Source organism: Gorilla gorilla, chromosome 13 (genome assembly GCF_029281585.2).
Source record: "Gorilla gorilla gorilla isolate KB3781 chromosome 13, NHGRI_mGorGor1-v2.1_pri, whole genome shotgun sequence".
Classification (NCBI taxonomy): Eukaryota; Metazoa; Chordata; class Mammalia; order Primates; family Hominidae; genus Gorilla; species Gorilla gorilla.
In genome coordinates, this window is record NC_073237.2 from 23,902,148 (window position 1) to 23,921,771 (window position 19,624).

Below are 19,624 nucleotides of genomic sequence, written 5' to 3' on the forward strand. Positions count from 1 at the left end.
AATGAAAAAAAAAAAAAAAAAAAAAGAAAAACATCCAAATTAGAAAGGAAATAAAACTATCTCTATTTGAGGATGACATGATTTTTTACATAAAAAAATCCCAAAGAGTCTACTTAGAACTATTAAAACTAAAACCAAGTTCAGCAAAATTGCAGAATACAAAAACAATATACAAAATCAATTGTATTTCTACACATTAGCTGTGAACCATCTGAAAATAAAACCAATAAAACAATTTTATTTACAGTAGCATCAAAAAGAATAACATACATAGCAATACATTTAACAAAAGAAATGGAAAACACACTGAAAACTATAAAGCATTGAAAGAAATTAAAGGTAAATAAATGGAGAGATATTTCATGTCATGGATTGAATAATTAATATAAATAAAATACCAGTGTTCTCTAAAGTAATATATAGATTCAGTACAGTTTCAATCAATATCCCAGCTGGCTTCTTTCCTGAAATTGACAGCTGATTTCATATGAAAATTTAAATGATGCAGAATAGCCAAAACAATCTTTAAGAAGAAATTTGACAGATTCACACTGCCCAATTTCTAAACTTACTGTAAAGCAGTATATAACTGGCCTAAGACAAAACAGATAGCTCATTGGGATAAAATTGAAAGTCCAGATAGACACCTCGCCATTTATGGTCAATGGATTTTACAAGAGTGCCAGGACAACCCAATGGGAAGAAGTAGTCTCTGAGACAACTGAGTATACAGGCACATGCAAATGAATGAAATTAGACCTTTATCTCACACATACATAAAAATGTACCAAATAGACCTCGATGTAAGAACTAAAACTATAAAACTCTTAAAACATGGGAGAACAAAAGAGAAGATAACCCACAGAATGGAAGAAATTATTGCAAATCATGTCTCTTATAAGGGTCTAGTATTCAAATTATTTAAAGAGCTTTTACAACTGAATAAGATGCCGTGTGCGGTGGCTCACACCTGTAATCCCAGCATTTTCGGAGGCCGAGGTGGGCAGATAACGAGGTCAGGAATTCGAGACCATCCCGGCCAACACAGTGAAACCCCATCTCTACTAAAAATACAAAAAATTAGCCAGGCGTGGTGGCGGGTGCCTGTAGTCCCAGCTACTCGGGAGGCTGAGGCAGGAGAATGGTGTGAACCCGGGAGGCAGAGCTTGCAGTGAGCGGAGATCACGCCACTGCACTCCAACCTGGGCAACAGAGCGAGGCTCTGTCTCAAAAAAACAAAAATAAAAACAAAAAACCAACAACTGAATAAGAAAAAGAAATTTAACCCAATTAAATAATAGGTAAAGCTTATAAATAGATATTTCTTCAGCAGATATGTGTGAATGTCCAATAAAATCATGAAAAAATAGTTGGCAACATTAGCCAGTAGGCAATCAAAGTCACAATGAAATACCTCTTCACACAGACAAGTATAGCTGTAATTTAAAAGAAAGATAATAATAAATGTTGGTGAGGATGTGGAGATATTAAAACCCTCATAATTGCTGTTTGTAATGTAAAATGGTATAGCTATTTTGGAAAAAATATGGCAGCTCCTCAAAATTTTAAAGTTGGTGTTATCATAAGATTGAACAATTTTACTCCTAGGTATATATTCCCAAGAAAAATAAAAACATGTCCATAGAAAAACTTACACATGAATTTTCATGGAAGCATTATTTATAATAGTCAAAAAGTAGAAACCACCCAAATGTCTATCAACTGTTAAATAGATCCGCAAAATGTGGCACATCCATTACTATTTATATCCAGTGAAATATTATTCAGTAAAACGCATAAAATACTGATACATGCTACAAGATGGATGAACCTTGAAAATACCATGCTAAGTGAAAGAGGCCAGATTGAAAAGACCACACGTTATATGATTCCACTGATATGAAATCTCTCGAATAGGAACCTCTGCAGAGACAGAAAGTAAATTAGTAGTTGCCTAGGCTGGGGTGTTGGGGAGAAACAGAGACTGACTGCTAGAGGATATGGAGGTTTTTGTAGGAGGGAATAAGAAGGTGCACGGGGGAGGGGAGTGAAGATACTCTAAAATCGATCATGGCAATGTTTGCACATGCCTGCAAATATACTAAAAAACACAGAATTTTACACTGTAATTGGGTCTATTACATGGCATATGGATTATATCTGAATAAAGATGTTTAAAAATTAATGATTTGGGAAAAAATTGGAAACCAAAGATGAGATAAGTCACCTATAAATTATACATTTATACTGAAGAATTAGTTATATGTAAATATAAGATGAGGATGATTTGGAGAATTAAAATCTCTATTAAGTGTTAGTCAATTCTGGGTTATGAGTATATTGGAGTTTGCTACTTTTTCTTCAAGTTGTAGTTTTTAAAAAACTTTAAAAAGTGAAAAATAAAAAATAAAACAGGAAAGGATTTCACTATTACTTTATCTCCCAGGATATTTAAGGTTTGGTCTCATTCTCTAAATGTACTTAAAACAAGACCGTTGGACTTACATTTTGTTAACATAACAAAAATGTATTTATCATTTCAGAGATTTCCGCATATTTTGCAACTGGCTCCTCAATGACATACCATTTTCAAGAACATTACACTTTAAGTGGAAACTCCAGCTCTCTCGTTTCTTCATTACACAGAGATGTAACATTGACCAGAGACATGATCACACTGAGCTTCCGAACCACACGAACTCCGAGCTTATTGCTGTATGTGAGCTCTTTCTATGAGGAATACCTTTCAGTTATCCTCGCCAACAATGGTGAATATCTTTTGTGTAAAGAAAAAGAGAACCCTGAATTAGAAAAATAGGACTGTAATGACATGGGTCTTTTCAGCAGTCAAACTACAAACGATGAGAGAAAACTGTATGCCCTCCAATGTGTTTGGTTTTTCAGTGCCTTCCTTAATGGTTATTATAAAAGCTAGCATTTCAAGATTAAATTAAGATGCTTTTCTCCCATTACATGTTTGATAATTTTACGGAGTTGATATGCAGTTATATTTCTTATTATTGATAGGATGACTTTAATAGTACATGATGACTCAAATTGGTTTTGCAGTTCATTTTGAAATAAGATATCTAGATACATGACATACATTCCCTCCTCATTCTAAGCAAAGTAGAGGAGCATTTATGTGGATGTTATAGTACAACTATGTAACAGCCAATTCCTATAAGCAACAGATAAGTACAGCTGTTCTTTATCTCATCAGTGGCTGAAAAACTAGTTATATCACTTTTATAGAAGAAAAGTGTAATGACAGCCTCTCAAACAGTGGTAATTGGGGCATTGCAAGGTTTTCACAGTTGAACAAGAAGACCAAGCTTTAAGTCTGTTAGGTACACAGCACAAAAATTTCATGCCTAGAAAAAAATCTACAAAATCTCTGATTAGGCTGGACATGGTGGCTCACGCCTATAATCCCAGCACTTTGGGAGGCCAAGGCGGGCGGATCACGAGGTCAGGAAATCAAGACCATCCTGGCTAACACGGTGAAACCCCATCTCTACTAAAAATACAAAAAAAATGAGCCAGGCATGGTGGTGGGCACCTGTAGTCCCAGCTACTCGGGAGGCTGAGGCAGGTGAATGGTGTGAACCCAGGAGGCAGAGCTTGCAGTGAGCCCAGATCGCGCCACTGCACTCCAGCCTGGGTGACAGAGCGAGACTCCACCTCAAAAAAAAAAAAAAAAAAAATCTCCGATTAACAGGATCTTAGTATAAGCTAAAAGAGAATTACAGATAATGAGGGTACATCTGTGTAGGAGAGGGGTATGTATATTAGAAGATGTAGATACTATGGAAACCTTGTCTCCTGACAAAACCTTTTCTTGTCCTCATTTTTGGATTATGGCAGAAGACTTAAAGTAATCTGGCTATAAAAAAATCTTTATGCACATATCAGTAATACATTAAAATGAGCCTTATTAGAAGTTATAATTACAGGAACTGAATGTTGATACAATATTGCATAGAGTTTCATCATTTCATAAATATCAAAGTCATAATGAATTTAGATCTGAGTTCTGAGCTCATATGCATAATTTAAACCTTTTCATTTTTAAATGAAAAGGTTTGGGGAGACTGCTTATTAACAACACATTTAGTCTTGACTTTTAAAATAGCATCATTGGATTCAGAGTCTGGCACAGGAATAGCACTTAAGTAATCACTGTTCCAGGAAAGATAACTATTGGGTGCATCTAAATTGATGCTAAATAGATTCAAAACTGCTATAAGTAAATAATAATAAAAGTGCTCTAGAATCTGTATCAAGAGTTTTATAAAATACCACTTTAATTTTAAATGCCATTTATTTTTCTTTTTAGGAAGTTTGCAGATTAGGTACAAGCTAGATAGACATCAAAATCCTGATGCATTTACCTTTGATTTTAAAAACATGGCTGATGGGCAACTTCACCAAGTGAAGATTAACAGAGACGAAGCCGTGGTCATGGTAGAGGTAATCCCACAAATGCAAAAGTCAAACTAACTAATATTATTATTTTGAGAACAAATAATCTAATGAAAAAATTTGATAAAAAGTATTAATAGAAGAGCAACCCATTCAGTGCTGCTCTTCCATAAGTCAAGAAGAAGCCAAATATGGCCGGGATCTGGGAGAGAGGAGGTGGTTGTTTATTCTGTATTGCTTTGTTTTGTTTGTTTAGCAATGCAATTCTGTCAAAGATATTATTAATATTTTACTATTTAAAATATCAAAATATCTTTGTTTTACTTTACTCAATAGGGGAATGTTCTCTAGTTTATCACAGTGACTACTGGTGGAATCTATTCATTGATATTGCAGTGGGAACTTGTCTTATTCTGATTATAAAAGAACAAATACTTTAGCAACTTAAAAACATGGTTTAAAAGCACACAACATAGTTATTAAAATGGGAATAAGTAAGAAAATAGACCTGAGTCACCACAGAGGAAGTAAATTACACATTGTCATCGGCATTGGAAGGAAAATATACTGTGTAGAGAACAACAATGCTTGGTTTTATGTTTCAGATTTTCTCCACAGAATGAGTACGTATTTAAGTTTAAAATAGCCAATTCCATCTTTTTCATGGATTCTGCCAATTATAGATCCTTCCATTATGAAGAAGAGTAAAGCCAGCAAGTGGGTATATCGTGGATAGAGTGGTAGCTGATGGCATCATAGGAATTGCTTATAAAATAGCTTCCCCTTCTAAATAATTAATTATTTAAAGGTGGCTTCTTGAGCTTTTGTAGTGGTACTTAAAAGTGATTTATTTTCATCTTTCCTTTCCTCATCTTCCTTTGCTTCCTTATCATTAAAATTGTACTTTCTGTTGATGTTTGCTTCTCATGGGACATCTAATAGGTTAACCAGAGCGCAAAGAAACAAGTCATCTTGTCCTCAGGGACAGAATTCAACGCCATCAAATCTCTCATATTGGGAAAGGTTTTAGGTAAGTAGGAGAAAGAGCTTTTTCCCAAAAAATCTAAGTGTCATGTCACAGACTCTGGAAGCATTCATCATGCTGAAAGAAGCTCCTTGTCTTACTTGAATAATAATTTCACAGTGAGTGACAATCAAGGTGCAAACTGTACTCTTGCCTGAGTGTACATATAATCATGAGTAAGTGCTGCCTGTGAGATGTGCAAGGGCGTTCCTGGAAAAATACCTCCACACTTAACCTCTCACTTGGCAATCATGCATAATGAATCACGGTATTTTTCTAACCCTTCTTGAAAAGTGAAATGTTGTCAAAGCTGACACGAAGTTCACAGATTATGTATGTATTAATCAACATCAACTCCGGAGACCATCATTCAATGATAAAACTACGTTTGAGTTGAACACAAGAGAAAAAACTGGTAATCTTATTACAGCAGATGAATACAGTTTTATTTCTCTCTCAAGCCCTGCTTTGCCTGTTGTTTCCATCCTTTTTGACTTTAGTATCTAACAGGAATGGGGAGGCATATTCATAAATATCTATTACACAAGGTAGAAAGTTACAGTAATTGTCTATCATATTGCCTATCATAACCTGTTGTAAAAGCACAGTTAGCTTTACATTTAATAAAGGAACTGAGGAAAGTAATCTTTTTTAAAAAAAACCCATCTTATGTAACTCAACTAAGAAAATGAACTATACTTTAATATTAGGATCAAAAAGTTGAATAATATTTATTATATACATCTTTGTTTCCTTCCAAATAAAGGAGAACATGGAATTGAAGGTGTTAATGTTTTCATTCAAGGATGGTATAGTCAAAGGCGTGTAACTTACGGTATAAAAATCTACATTGAAATTCAGCAATGAAGTATATACTCAGAAGCAATTGATCTCAGAAAATTATAAATATTCATTTTGCCTGTCCTTGGAGGTAGAGATAATCATCAAACATTAATAAAACACTTTATACTTTGAACAACTGCATTTTAGGATTGGTTCTGCTATACATTTTTTGCCACTCTCACATCATTTAGTAATTATACCAAAACTACAATTTTATCTTTAAATTTGGAATTATATAGGAAGTGCTTTCCTTAACTTATAGTAAAATAGACCAACAAGTTGGCTAATAGAGAAGCCACTAATTTTACAAAGAAAGTTAACCCAAAACACTCTGTTCTAAGTTACCAATATATTTCTCTTGAGTCCCTGTAAATCTTTGATTCATCCCTTCATTTAAAAATATTTGGTGAGCGGCCGGGCGTGGTGGCTTACGCCTGTAATCCCAGCACTTTGGGAGGCCGGGAGATCCAGACCATCCTGGCTAACACGGTGAAACCCCGTCTCTACTAAAAATACAAAAAAAAAAATCAGCCGGGCATGGTGGCGGGCGCCTGTAGTCCCAGCTACTCGGGAGGCTGAGGCAGGAGAATGGCGTGAACCCAGGAGGTGGAGCTTGCAGTGAGCAGAGATTCTGCACTCCAGCCTGGATGACAGAGCGAGACTCTGTCTCAAAAAAAAAAAAAACTTGGTGAGCATCTGCTATGAACAGTTTATTAAGCACTGAGAAAGCCTCTGAATGAGAGAAACACTATACCTACCCACCCTCACTACACTCACATGTTAATAGGTACATAGGCTAATATATGAGCAATTCTAATAAAATAATGCTCATATCCAGCCTAATTTATTATTATGCACCCTAACAATGCCTTAGGAAAAAATGGCCCAAAATCCATCATAATTAAGATGCTGTTTCTGAGCACCTCAATATGATTTTGCCATTTCTGAGTAGTCTTAGTGACCATTCAGATTGATTATCACAAGATCAATTCAGAGTAAACCTATTTAAATATAAGCTTTTTAGATTTTGAATTTTCTATATAGCTTTGAATTGTATCCAAGAGGTAGGTTTAAAGAATGCAAACACCTAAAATACTTTATAATTCAGTAAAGATGATCCATCATAAATTAAGATTTGTTTTTAGATACTTTGGTATTATTGGTATTCTTTCTGTTCTGCTTTGTGTGTGTACATGTGCACGTGTATTTAAACACTTTTGAGATGAGTATCACTCTGTCGCCCAGGCTGGAGTGCAGTGGCGCAATCTCGGCTCACTGCAACCTCCGCCTCCCAGGTTCACACGATTCTCCTGCCTCAGCCTCCTGAGTAGCTGGGACTACAGGCGTGTACCACCATGCCTGGCTAATTTTGGTATTTTTAGTAGAGATGGGGTTTCATCATGTTGGTCAGGCTGGTCTCGAATTCCTGACCTCGTGATCCACCAGCCTCAGTCTCCCAAAGTGCTGGGATTACAGGTGTGAGCCACCACGCCCGGCCCCTTAAACACTATCTTAAAAATTACATATATATATCAAAAAAACAGAGTGCAAAAATGGAAGATGCCTTTTTGTCTGCTCCCAAAAAGTAAAAAAATTTAGCCTGTAAACAGTTGCATATGAATACAGCTGAGCTTATATACCTTAGGAGGTATACATTCTAGGCTGAAGAAAAGAAAACCCACTGAAGGACTATATTTCAAATAGAGCTCTAGGTATGTAAGAATGACAAATAGTTTTGGTAATTAAATATTTCTGGAAATTGCCTTTTGAGTTTTGTAAGGAGATGTCACATAAGACATACAGTTTTAAAATTTAAAATTCATCAACCTATGTATTTTATATTACTTCTATGCTATGGTGTTTGTCTCCTTTAGAAGAAATGTTTTATGTTAGGTCTGGGATTTGATTTTACCTGATTTACGAGCTAGGAAGTTAACAGCTTTTAACTGTTTTGTGGATGCTGTCCTGGTACAGAGACAAAGGACCCTATTACTCATGGCACGGCAAGCCTCGTGAGCAGCAGTTCATTTGCATTGTTTTCCCTTGGCCCTGAAGCCTTATGGGGCAGTGATGGGTGCAGATGAAGGCTGTACCTGTGGCCAGGTTTCCACTGCAGCAGAGGAACACTGAGTTTGGGGAATCCACCGATTTTGTAACAAGCACTAAGCAAGTCTATTCTTTGTCCTGGAGGGGGTCATGACCTTATCCCTCAATGTTGCTTGCTTCAATTATAGCCTTGAGAAGTGGCCTGAGTAAAGTGCTGTCAGCATCTTGCACTTCTTGGCACACCCAGAAAAGCATGAGGAGACACTCAGAGCCAATGGTGGATTGCCTCTTTCAACATTACAGAATAAAAACACCCAAAAACCCTATAAAAAGTCAAGAAGATAGGAGATTTTGTGGGGTTTTTTTCCAAGAAAGAGCAATGATTATATCAATTAGTCCTTTATTGGTAAAATGAGGAGGCTGCACTAAGTTATCTTCAAGATTCTCTCCGATAGAAAATTCTAAGATTGTTCTAACTTGGTCCATTAACCAGGATTCAGTGGGCATCACAGATGTCTTGAGGTCTTTGAAAGTATAAGTCAACAAAACTAATGCTGTCCAATAGAACTTTCTGTGATGATGAAAACGTGTAAAGTCTGTGCTGTCCTATGTGGTAGTCCCCAGACACACTTGAGATAAATGAGTTTTTAAGCACTAGAAATGTGGCTAGTGTAACTGAGGGACTAAATTTTACATTTTATTTAATTTTAATTGATTTGAGTTTCTTTTTTTTTTTTTTTGAGATCGAGTCTCACTCTGTCATCCAGGCTGGAGTACAGTGGCGTGAACTCGGCTCACTGCAAGCTCTGCCTCCCGGGTTCATGCCATTCTCCTGCCTCAGCCTCCCAAGTAGCTGAGACTACAGGCACCCAATACCATGCCCGGCTAATTTTTTTTTTTTTTTTTTTTTTTTTTTGTATTTTTAGTAGAGACGGGGTTTCACCGTGTTAGCCAGGATGGTCTTGATCTCCTGACCTCATGATCCGCCCGCCTCGGCCTCCCAAAGTGCTGGGATTACAGGCATGAGCCACCGTGCCTGGCCTGATTTGAATCTCAGTGGTCACATGTGGCTAGTGTCTACCATATTGCACAGTGTAGAAGACTGTCCACTTATCTAGTCGTTTTTTCCTTTAGTTCAACCAAGTGGCACCCTTTTGTAAGGATAGACATCTATTTGGCATGATTTCAGTGGGCTGGGAAGACAACCCTATCTCAAATATTTCTTTTCCCACAACGTCAAGTGCCAATATTTCAAATTCTGTATTAGAGATCCATTCTTTTGACTCTTCTGCCAAAATACACATGCCCCTGAAAGTGTTATCAAAAGCCATGACCAGGAATTTGTGCAAACATGAATTTACTCAGGAGCAGGCTTTGATGGAACAGAATAGAGAATTGGAAGGGGGCTGGGTACAGGACCCCGAAGTTGAGAAAGCCCAGAAAGGGAGGCAGACAGGTCACCATACATTTTTGATTAGAGCTATTCAGCTAAGAGAAGCAAAAGTGAAGGGTTTTAACCATGTTGCCATGTCAAGGTAATAGACAGAAAACTGTATCTACATGTCACCACAGTTAAGAGTTGAGTTCTACTGAATATTGGTTAACTGATAAACAATAAATAGTAGTGCTGGCTAAAACCCGGGAGTACAGAATCACGAGTTTCTTCCTGGATTGTGGTGTGATTGCCAAGTACGCTTCAGAGTGGGCAAAGGAACTCCTTTCTTTCAGATTTTCCAGCTTAAACAAAGTATATTTGGTGATCATTTTCTAATTAACTCATTTATTAAAGATGTAAGAAAGTTCTACTCTGTTTCATCAGCTCCAAATTAAACAATTGCTCAAGGTTTTTATTCAGGGTTTTAAAGAGAAGTCTGGCCGGGTGCAGTGGCTCATGCCTGTAATCCTGACACTTTGGGAGTCCGAGGTGGGCAGATCACAAGGTCAAGAGATTGAGACCGTCCTGGCCAACATGGTGAAATCCCGTCTCTACTAAAAATACACAAAAAAAATTAGCTGGGTGTGGTGGTGCATGCCTGTAGTCCCAACTACTTGGGAGGCTGAGGCAGGAGAATCGCTTGTACCCGGGAGGTGGAGGTTGCAGTGAGCCGAGATCGCGCCACTGCACTCCAGCCTGGGGACAGAGTGAGACTCCATCTCAAAAAAAAAAAAAAAAAAAAAAAAAAAGGTCTGCCCTAAAATTATGCGATTCTTCTCTAAACTACAATTATTTAATGTAAAACCGTCTTGTATCATGTCAAAAGATAAAAATACTCTTGTTAAGATCGTGTGGCAGACTTTATTCAGGACTATGGCAATAGGTATAGGAATTACTGGAATGGGGCTTTGCAGTTGGGGAAAGAGACTGAGCTCAACTTCAAATACAACAAGGAGAAGTGTGGATTCATAGCCAAGGAGCAGAGTGGCTGGGTGGGGTGTCTGAGTGGAAAACTACAAAATGGGGGAGTAATTCTTGCTAAACTGACTCACCAGGTTTCCTGGTGATGCCAGGCCAGTGTTGTCAGACATCACCTGCGGGGTGGTGAGAGGGATGAGAAAGGTGATTAGATATTGAGAGTGATCAGATATTGAGGGTGGGAGATTTGGGTTAAAACCAAATTGGCAGGATTCTTGCTAAGCTGGACGATGAAAGACCAAAGGTCAGGCTGGTTGAGCAGAGAGCTTAGAGTAGCCTGACCAACATCTGGTCATGGCAACATCCTGTCAAAGTTCTTTCTTGGAAAAAATAAATTAGTAAAGATCCTTGGACTGGAAACATCATAGGAAAATAGAAATGTAAGAGAAATTGTCATTCTGGTCAGGATCTAAATGTACTAGAGTAAAACCAAAGAAGAGTAAAAAGGGAAAAGTGAGAGAAGAAAAAGAAAAATTTCCCAAGCCTCTCATTTAGGGAAGAACTGTTGTGGGGAACCCCGCGGTGGTGTGGGAGGGAGGGTGGGGAGAAAGAACCATGCAATCGCTCATCTCACTGTTGGGAATGGGGGAAAGTTGGAAAAAGGATCTTGTTTTCATATAACGGTGTGAAGGAATGATTTTGATTGTGAGGGCTAGGGAAGGTGAGCTCTCAAACTCACAAAAGGGAAAGCAGGAAATAAGGAAACTGATTAAACCAGCAAAATAAAAGGAAAAAGAGATGAAATAATGTGAAATAGTGTAAGATAAAAAAGAATAAAATCAGATATAGTGGTTATTACTCTAAAGACAAATTGACTAAATTCTGTCAAACTAGGTTTAAAAATAACAGTTAAATGCTCTTACAATATTGAAAATGAAGGGGCATGCCAAGAACTAGCAGGCAACAGCTGATAAATTTAAGAAATGCAGCACTACTTTCAGATAAGATTGAATTTAAGATTGGAATATAATCGAATCTTAAATGAGATAAAGAGGGATATTATCTGATGACAAAAGATACAGTTTATTAAGATAATATGAAAGTCATCATACAAAATAGCAACTATAGTATGAAGGATTTCCAGAGCTCTGCCCTCATCTCCAAGAGTAGCTTTTCTGTAATCCTCCGGATTATTGGCTGTAAGCGCCATTAAAATTTTAATTTAATGCTATATTTTAAAAATTAAATGGCAGAGGATTTCTTAAATTTATGCCATGTAACTGCTTTCCTATGAAGCTCTGTTACTTGCAGAGAGCCAGCCATCTGCACTTGAACAAATCTGTTAAAAACCTGCCTTTCATAACCCTGACAATGGAAATAGTTGCCAGACAGGTAAAGATTCAGGGTGACCTCTCCTGGAGTGAAGGAACGAGGGATTCGGAGGGACTTTCGAGGGTCGCTGTCTTGCAGATGCGGGGTGTCCCTGCGCCCCCATCTCCACCGCTGCGCCCTAACTGTGTGTTCCCCTTCTGTCCTCAGAGGCTGCCGGCGCGGACCCGGACACAAGGCGGGCGGCGACTAGTGGCTTCACTGGCTGCCTCTCGGCGGTGCGCTTCGGCCGCGCTGCTCCCCTGAAGGCGGCGCTGCGCCCCAGCGGCCCCTCCCGGGTCACCGTCCGCGGCCACGTGGTCCCTACGGCCCGCTGCGCGGCGGGGGCGGTGTCCGGCTCCCCGGCGCGGGGACTGGCTCCCCGACTCGCGGGGGGCGCAGGTGTGTGGCCCTCCACCCCTGCGCACCTGAAACTGCGCTTCTCTCAAATGTTTGTGAATTTCTCAAAAGCCTTCTTTTCTTCGTCTCTGTCATCCTTTTTTCCTTTTTTAAAATACGCTTTTGTGATGTTCTTATTTTAATTCTCTTTTAGTTGACAAAAGTTTGCTATGTGTAAATTGTGGCGTGATTAAATCAAGCTAATAAACATCATTCTCCCTTTCCCTGTTGTAGGTCGTTCTGGACCAGCGGATGAGGGACAGCCCTTGGTTAATGCAGACAGAAGAGACTCTGCTGTCATCGGAGGTAACAAGGCCCTGAATGCTGGTGCTTGTCATTATCGCTTTAGATAATGATACCATTACTTAGCACAATGGGAAATATATGTAAGAATCAACACTCAATGGTGAGGTCAGAGGGGTGCTATGTATTGCGGTTGGTGGTGGTTTTTTGTTTTTTGTTCTTTGTTTTTTTTCTATTTGAGACAAGAGCCTCACGCTGTCACCCAGGCTGGAGTGCAGTGGTGAGATCTCCACTCACTGCAACCTCTGCCTCCCGGGTTCAAGCGATTCTCCTGCCTCAGCCTCCTGAATAGTTAGGGTTATAAGAGTGTGCCACTATGCCTGGCTAATTTGTTGTGTTTTTGGTAGACACAGGGTTTCTCCGTATTGGCCGTGCTGGTTTCGAACTCCTGGCCTCAAGTGATCTGCCCGCCTCAGCCTCCCAAAGTGTTGAGATCACAGGCGTGAGCCACCATGCCCGGCCTTGGTTGATTTTCTGAGGCAGTATTTGCTGATTTCAGCTTCCCTGGGGGTGCTCAGCATGTAAGAATTCTGCTGAAACAATTTTTTTTGAAGAACAGTTACAAAGCTAATAATGAAAAGTTATTAATTTGAAAATAGCTGTATTCCCTAGGACATGTGGGATATTTGTCAAGGTAATGACAACTGTTGGACGGACCTGAAGTAATTATGTTCAAAGCAATGGAAACCTCAGCTAATTATCAGAGCATACACTTTATGGTACTTTTCTTCAATGACAAATAGTATGATTTAGATACTCCCATGACAGTGTTTCACTTATTTAAGAAGTTGTTTCTTTGTTTGTTTGTTTGTTTGTTTTTTGAGACGGAGTCTCGCTGTGTCGCCCAGGCTGGAGTGCAGTGAAGCAATCTCGACTTACGGCAAGCTCCGCCTCCCGGGTTCACGCCATTCTCCTGCCTCAGCCTCCTGAGTAGCTGAAACTACAGGCGCCCGACACCGCGCCCAGCTAATTTTTTGTATTTTTAGTAGAGGCGGGGTTTCACCCTGTTAGCCAGGATGGTCTCGATCTCCCGACCTCGTGATCCACCCGCCTCGGCCTCCCAAAGTGCTGGGATTACAGGCATTGATTATTTAAGAAGTTTTAAATGCACACATTATTTGAAGTGTGTTGTTATTTTAAAGTGTATGATCCCCTGTCATTAAGGACATTTACAATGTTGTGCAGCAGTAGCCATTGTATGTTTCACTTTTAATCATACTTTGGAAAGAACTAATCTAACAGGCTAAGAATGTTTTGTGGTTATTTTTAATTGAAGAAAAGTGAAGTTAAACATAGCTTAAAAGTATGTTTTGGCAATGAAAACTTTTTTTCTAAAATATAATTTATTTAGAGCTGGTGCAAAAAATAAGCATTCACCTTTCCTTGTTAATTAATGAGTGAATTATTGAAATCTTTGTTTGAGACAGAGTCTCACTCGTCGCAGAGGCTGGAGTGCAGTGGCGCCATCTTGGCTCACTGCAAGCTCCGCCTCCCATTCTCCTGCCTCAGCCGCCGAAGTAGCTGGGGATACAGGTGCCCACCACCACGCACGGCTAATTTTTTATATTTTTAGTAGAGACGGGGTTTCACCGTGTTACCCAGGATGGTCTCGATCTCCTGACCTCATGATCCACCTACCTTGGCCTCCCAAAGTGCTAGGATTACAGGCATGAGCCACCATGCCCGGACGAGTTATTGAAATCTTAATTGTATTCTTATTCTGCAGACTCTCCATAGCACATACAAGAGTAAACTAGTTGTGTTTGTTTCCTCCAAAATGACAGAAAACAATTTCGACACAATAAAGTTCTGACTAAATTTCAGTTGAGGATATTCACATTTCCATCACTATCTCAATTCTTTTTCTCTTAGAAATCAGTAAGGTGTAAATTAAAAATACATGACCTGATGAACAAAAACTGTTTTTAAACAGTTTCCAGTGGGAATGTGGTCATTAATGCATGTCTAAAAGGTATACTTTCGTGTTCAATTTTAAATCAAATCCAATCCTAAATCAATCATGCCTTTTTAGGAGATTTTTTTCATTGCAATGCAAAAGCAATTTCAACATGCCGAACATTTTCACGCTAGGTTTTGAAGTCCTACAGACGTTTACACAATGTCAGGGTTAGTACCCAGCTTTTGGTGAGAAGGAAATGGGCAAGTTGATCATAGAACCAGCTCTTATCTTTGGAATTGTATTATATTGCTTGTGGTCAAATATCACTGGCAAGATTGACGGAGTAAACGTAGGGAAACATCTTAGCAGTGTTCTCTTCTGCTGAGAAATTCTTAGGCTGAAGGAGGGGATGAAAAGGAGTCTGTGGAAGGCTTCCCCTGGGCTTTCCCAAAGGCAGTTTGCATTTTCTAATAGGGACTGGCTGAAGATATAAATTAATATTTGTGTGAAGTACTTTAAATGTACGATGTAGGCAGTAAAAGCGTGGGGGAGGAAATATAATTTATCCTCATCATTCCTAAGTTTGTAGTTGGGACAGACCTCTGATTAACAAGAGAAAAACAAGCAAGTTTACTAAGGCATGCAGCCCACAGCATGTGGGAGAAACCTCAGTGAAACTCAAAGCGCAGTGGCTTAGAAGTCTGGCTCATCTTCAACAATACATTTCTGGAGAAATGACAGGACAATGGAAAGCAATTTTAGGTGTCCGAAGGCGAGAAACCGTGGGAAGATAAATATATGGGAAGAAACTAGTGGAGTACGTGTGTTTGTACATTCTTCTGCTGACATCCCTGAGCTGGTAAGAATGGTCTCCGGTAAAAGAGAATTTACATCCTGTCTTTAGATGAAAAGAGGGGAGCATCTAGAGAGCTCTTCCTCCATTGGCTGCTTCTTAATTGCCTTTACTTCAAAATATTTGTCAAAAAGGCATATTTGGGGGTGACATATTCTGATTACCTTCAGAAGCTTGTCTTTATACACATTTATTTCTTTTAGGGTAGATTTTACTTTCATTTGTCACTAATACGATTGCTTCAGTACACAGCATTCTGTGGCATGGCTTCATGCTTTAGCACTCTGGCTCTGAATTAAAGCCTGAAACAATTTATAAAGATACTGGTATCCAGGCCTTCCATTCTTTTATTCTGATTTACTGACTTAGTGTGCAGCTAGAGTCGAGAATCATGGACACTGCTAATGGTTTCAATATTTTAAAACATTTTGCCCAGCTCTTTCAAATAATCCACGTTCCAGGTAAAAAAAATGAATAAATATGCCTGCAATATTTTTGGTAATAGGGATTGATTATATATATGCAACACTACTGCGTTTGAAAAGTATATTATCGGCCAGGCACGGTGGCTCACGCCTGTAATCCCAGCACTTTGGGAGGCCGAGGCGGACGGATCATGAGGTCAGGAAATCGAGACCATCCTAGCTAACACGGTGAAACCCCGTCTCTACTAAAAATGCAAAAAGTTAGCCGGGCGCGGTGGCGGGCGCCTGTAGTCCCAGGTATTCAGGAGCCTGAGGCAGGAGAATGGTGTGAACCCGGGAGGCGGAGCTTGCAGTGAGCGGAGATCGCGCCACTGCACTCCAGACTGGGCAACAGAGCAAGACTCCGTCTCAGAAAAAAAAAGTATATTATCATAAAAGTATTTGAAAACAATTTCATTAAAATGTACCCATTTCATTGTACTAACAATAACATGTAATGACCTATGATGATGCAAGCACTCTATACTTGTAAAATGATTTAAAATTTCCCACTTGTTAACTGAAGGATGTAAGCGGTCTTAGAGACATGTATGTCTCTATTCTTTTAAATCTGAAAGCATTATCTAAAACCCAATCATCGTATACCTGTAGGGAAAAAGCCTAACACAGCCATATCCAAAAGTCATAGTCCGTCAGAAGTATGTTAAATGTTATAAAACTACTTGACCTCAGCATTTCTGAGTTTTGGTGTTTTCAATTTATAATATAATAGGTGGTTGGTTTATTTTAACCAAACTTAAAAAGCAATGATGTCTGCAAAGCCTCTGATTGGACCAAAAGTCACCATTTATACTCTGACATTGAGGCCAGGCACGGTAACTCACACCTGTAATCCCAACAATTTGGGAGGCCAAGGTGAGAGGATCACTTTAGCCGAGGAGTTCGAGACCAGCCTGGGCAACATAGCAACACCCCATCTCTACAAAGAATAATTGTAAAAAGAAAAAAAAAATAAGCTGAACGGTGGAGTGGGCCTATAGTCTCAGCTACTTGGGAGGATCAAGGCTACAGTTAGCTGTGATCATGCCACTGCACTCCAGCATGGGTGACAGAGTGAGACCCTCTCTCTAAAAAGAAAAAAAAATTATGATGTTTTATTCTTTTCTTTCCCTAGGTGTGATAGCAGTGGTGATATTTATTTTGCTTTGCATCACTGCCATAGCCATACGCATCTATCTACAGAGAAAGTTACTCAAAGAAAATGAGTCAAAAGTCTCAAAAAAAGACGAGTGCTAGGACAGCTCTAAACAGTGAGCTCGATGTGCAAAACGCAGTCCATGAAAACCAGAAAGAGCGAGTCTTCTGATTGGCAGCTGTGGCTGTCTCTATCACCGTGACTGTGGACTTCCCTGCTGTTGCCATCAGGGTGCACACAGCAGGTGCAGTGCTGTCACCTGGCTGAAGACCTGCAGCCTCGGAGCCTCTGGGAGGTCCCTTTCTCCCTCGGTGAAACACAGTTCTCCACATCAATTTCCAAACAATGAATTAGGTATGGCCATTCATCACTGTTCAGTAGTTTCCCCATCCAAAGGCTCTCTTCCAAAACTGCAGTTTGATCTGTATTAATAATTGTGGGGTTTTAGATGAGAAAATGACTATAAAGCTGTGGCCCTACTTTATTTTTTAAAAATGACAGAACTTTTGTTCAGATGTAAAAGACAAAATTGCACTTTAATGTTTTTGTTACTTGAAAACATATCTGGGATCCCTTCTTTTGGTCCTCTGCTGATATTTATAAAACAGGAAATGCTTCTTAGACTACCTTCACTGGCATTTCCATAGTCCTGGAATCCAGAGCCAAGTGGCCTATCTAAAATTCACAGCCCTTTTATTCTCCTGTGTGATGGTTAATACAACGCAGTTGAAGCCTGGAAATACTACCATTATTTTTGGTGTATTGCTTTTTCTAATTGACTGTTTTTAATGATTTTGATACATTTTAATGTTGAAATTAATATTGAATGTTAGCTATGAAATTTTAGTATTGAATTTTATAATGGAACAGAACATTGGTAGGTAACAAGATGCAAGAGGATATCAATACAAGATTGCCTGCCTGTTTTTCTTTGTAATTTGTAATTACAGTTTTTGTAACTTGTGATTATGTTTTTAACTAAATTTACAACCAGATACAAACAATACTTCTTACACAGAGTTATCCTTTTTTTATATCATTAATACATGAATGAAACATCATCCTAACTTACTTCCCCAAGATATTGAGAGGTCATATCTGTTTTTCTTTATCATTCATTTCTTTTTCTAAAAGTTGTTACTGATATGCTTTTGATTTCCTATGACTCTATTATGTTGTACAGAACATCTTTTCAATTTATTAAAAAAATAGCTTAACTGAAGATCACTAATTCCTTTTCTAAATTTTGAACTGCTCTAGGCATAAATATCATTGTGTATTATCCTTTCATCTAATCACTTTTGGAATGTAAATTGAAGGCTGTTTACTCCAAGTTAAGTTAGCATTTACATGATGTTTATTAAATCTGCCAGTCTGATCACAGGTTTATGACCATGGGGCCAAATTCCCATAGATTACCCAAAATTGAATATGTGCTGTTAACTGGAACATGTCTCATTAAGGTTTACGTACACACTAAGACAGCAAAGGATTGGAATTAACTTTACGGAGACAGTTCCAGGGACTAATACTGAAGCAGTGGTTATTTGATAATGCATGGAACCACCATTTGGATTCAATAAACCAATTATATAAAAGCAATGATGCTACACTCTTCATATTCCAGATACCAACTGCCTACCAAGGGCTAATGAGATGGTATATTTCTTCCACATCAGGGCAAGCTGAAAATATATTGATTCAGCGTACTGTTACATAAATGAATTTCCATCTTCTCATATGTGTTATTTTTGAAAGAATGAATACACTCTCTGTCTTAAATCCGCTCTTAACAAATGATCTCTTCTCAGAATACTACATCTGTATTGAGAGTACAGACAGCCCATTGGTCACTGCACCTTTTGCAAGACAGCAAAACAGATGCATCAAATTGCATTGATACATCATCACCATCAATCTTTTGCACTGATTTTTAGACTTAATCTTCTTATTTGAAAATAAACTCATTTTTAAATAAAATAAAAAATATTTTAGGGAAAGCTCTATAAAATTAAAATTACAGAATTATATGCTTTTTAAAATTTATGCAAAAATGTGCAGACAAATGTATTCTGTATTGGTTTATGTATTACTTTGCCCTTGTATATTTTGAGATTATTAAGATTTGTTGACTTTTTTGGTTTGATATTTATCATCTGTTAAATTTTTCCTTTTAAATTATTAAATGCAAAGCGCAAGAAAAAGATAAATATTTACTGATTGCTAGATGTAAAAATATCTATGAATATATATATTTAAACTTCTGCCAGAGAGCAACCATCTAACAGTCAACTTACTAAAATCTAAATTGAGTACTTTTTACTGTTGCAGAGAATTAAGTCACTAAACGTTATTTAGATATATAGATGCTAGTTGCAGGTAACACCCTTTTGTAATATAAAAGTAAAAGCATAATAATTTCCCAACTTTTGTCTTCAGATTAAAAAAGAAAATAGCATATAATTACCATTCTTCATTTGAGAAAGCTGA

The 19,624-nt window shown here is 38.3% G+C and overlaps 1 protein-coding gene across 3 annotated transcripts in view; it reads left to right on the forward strand.

The window, feature by feature from the left end:
• LOC101143875 (contactin-associated protein-like 3) overlaps positions 1-19,417 on the forward strand; it is a 229,002-nt gene extending 209,585 nt beyond the window's left edge. For 2 of the 3 annotated variants that reach the window (XM_063696227.1, XM_063696228.1), the window contains exons 19-24: positions 2,544-2,768; positions 4,340-4,473; positions 5,368-5,455; positions 12,231-12,461; positions 12,693-12,764; positions 17,114-19,417. In XM_063696227.1, the coding sequence (XP_063552297.1) occupies positions 2,544-2,768; positions 4,340-4,473; positions 5,368-5,455; positions 12,231-12,461; positions 12,693-12,764; positions 17,114-17,235 (872 nt within the window). In that variant the 3' untranslated portion in view covers positions 17,236-19,417. Of the gene's footprint in view, positions 1-2,543; positions 2,769-4,339; positions 4,474-5,367; positions 5,456-12,230; positions 12,462-12,692; positions 12,765-13,108; positions 13,277-17,113 lie in introns of those variants that run through there. The other variant, XM_063696229.1, reaches the window with a different exon arrangement.
• The last annotated feature ends 207 nt before the right edge of the window (positions 19,418-19,624 follow it).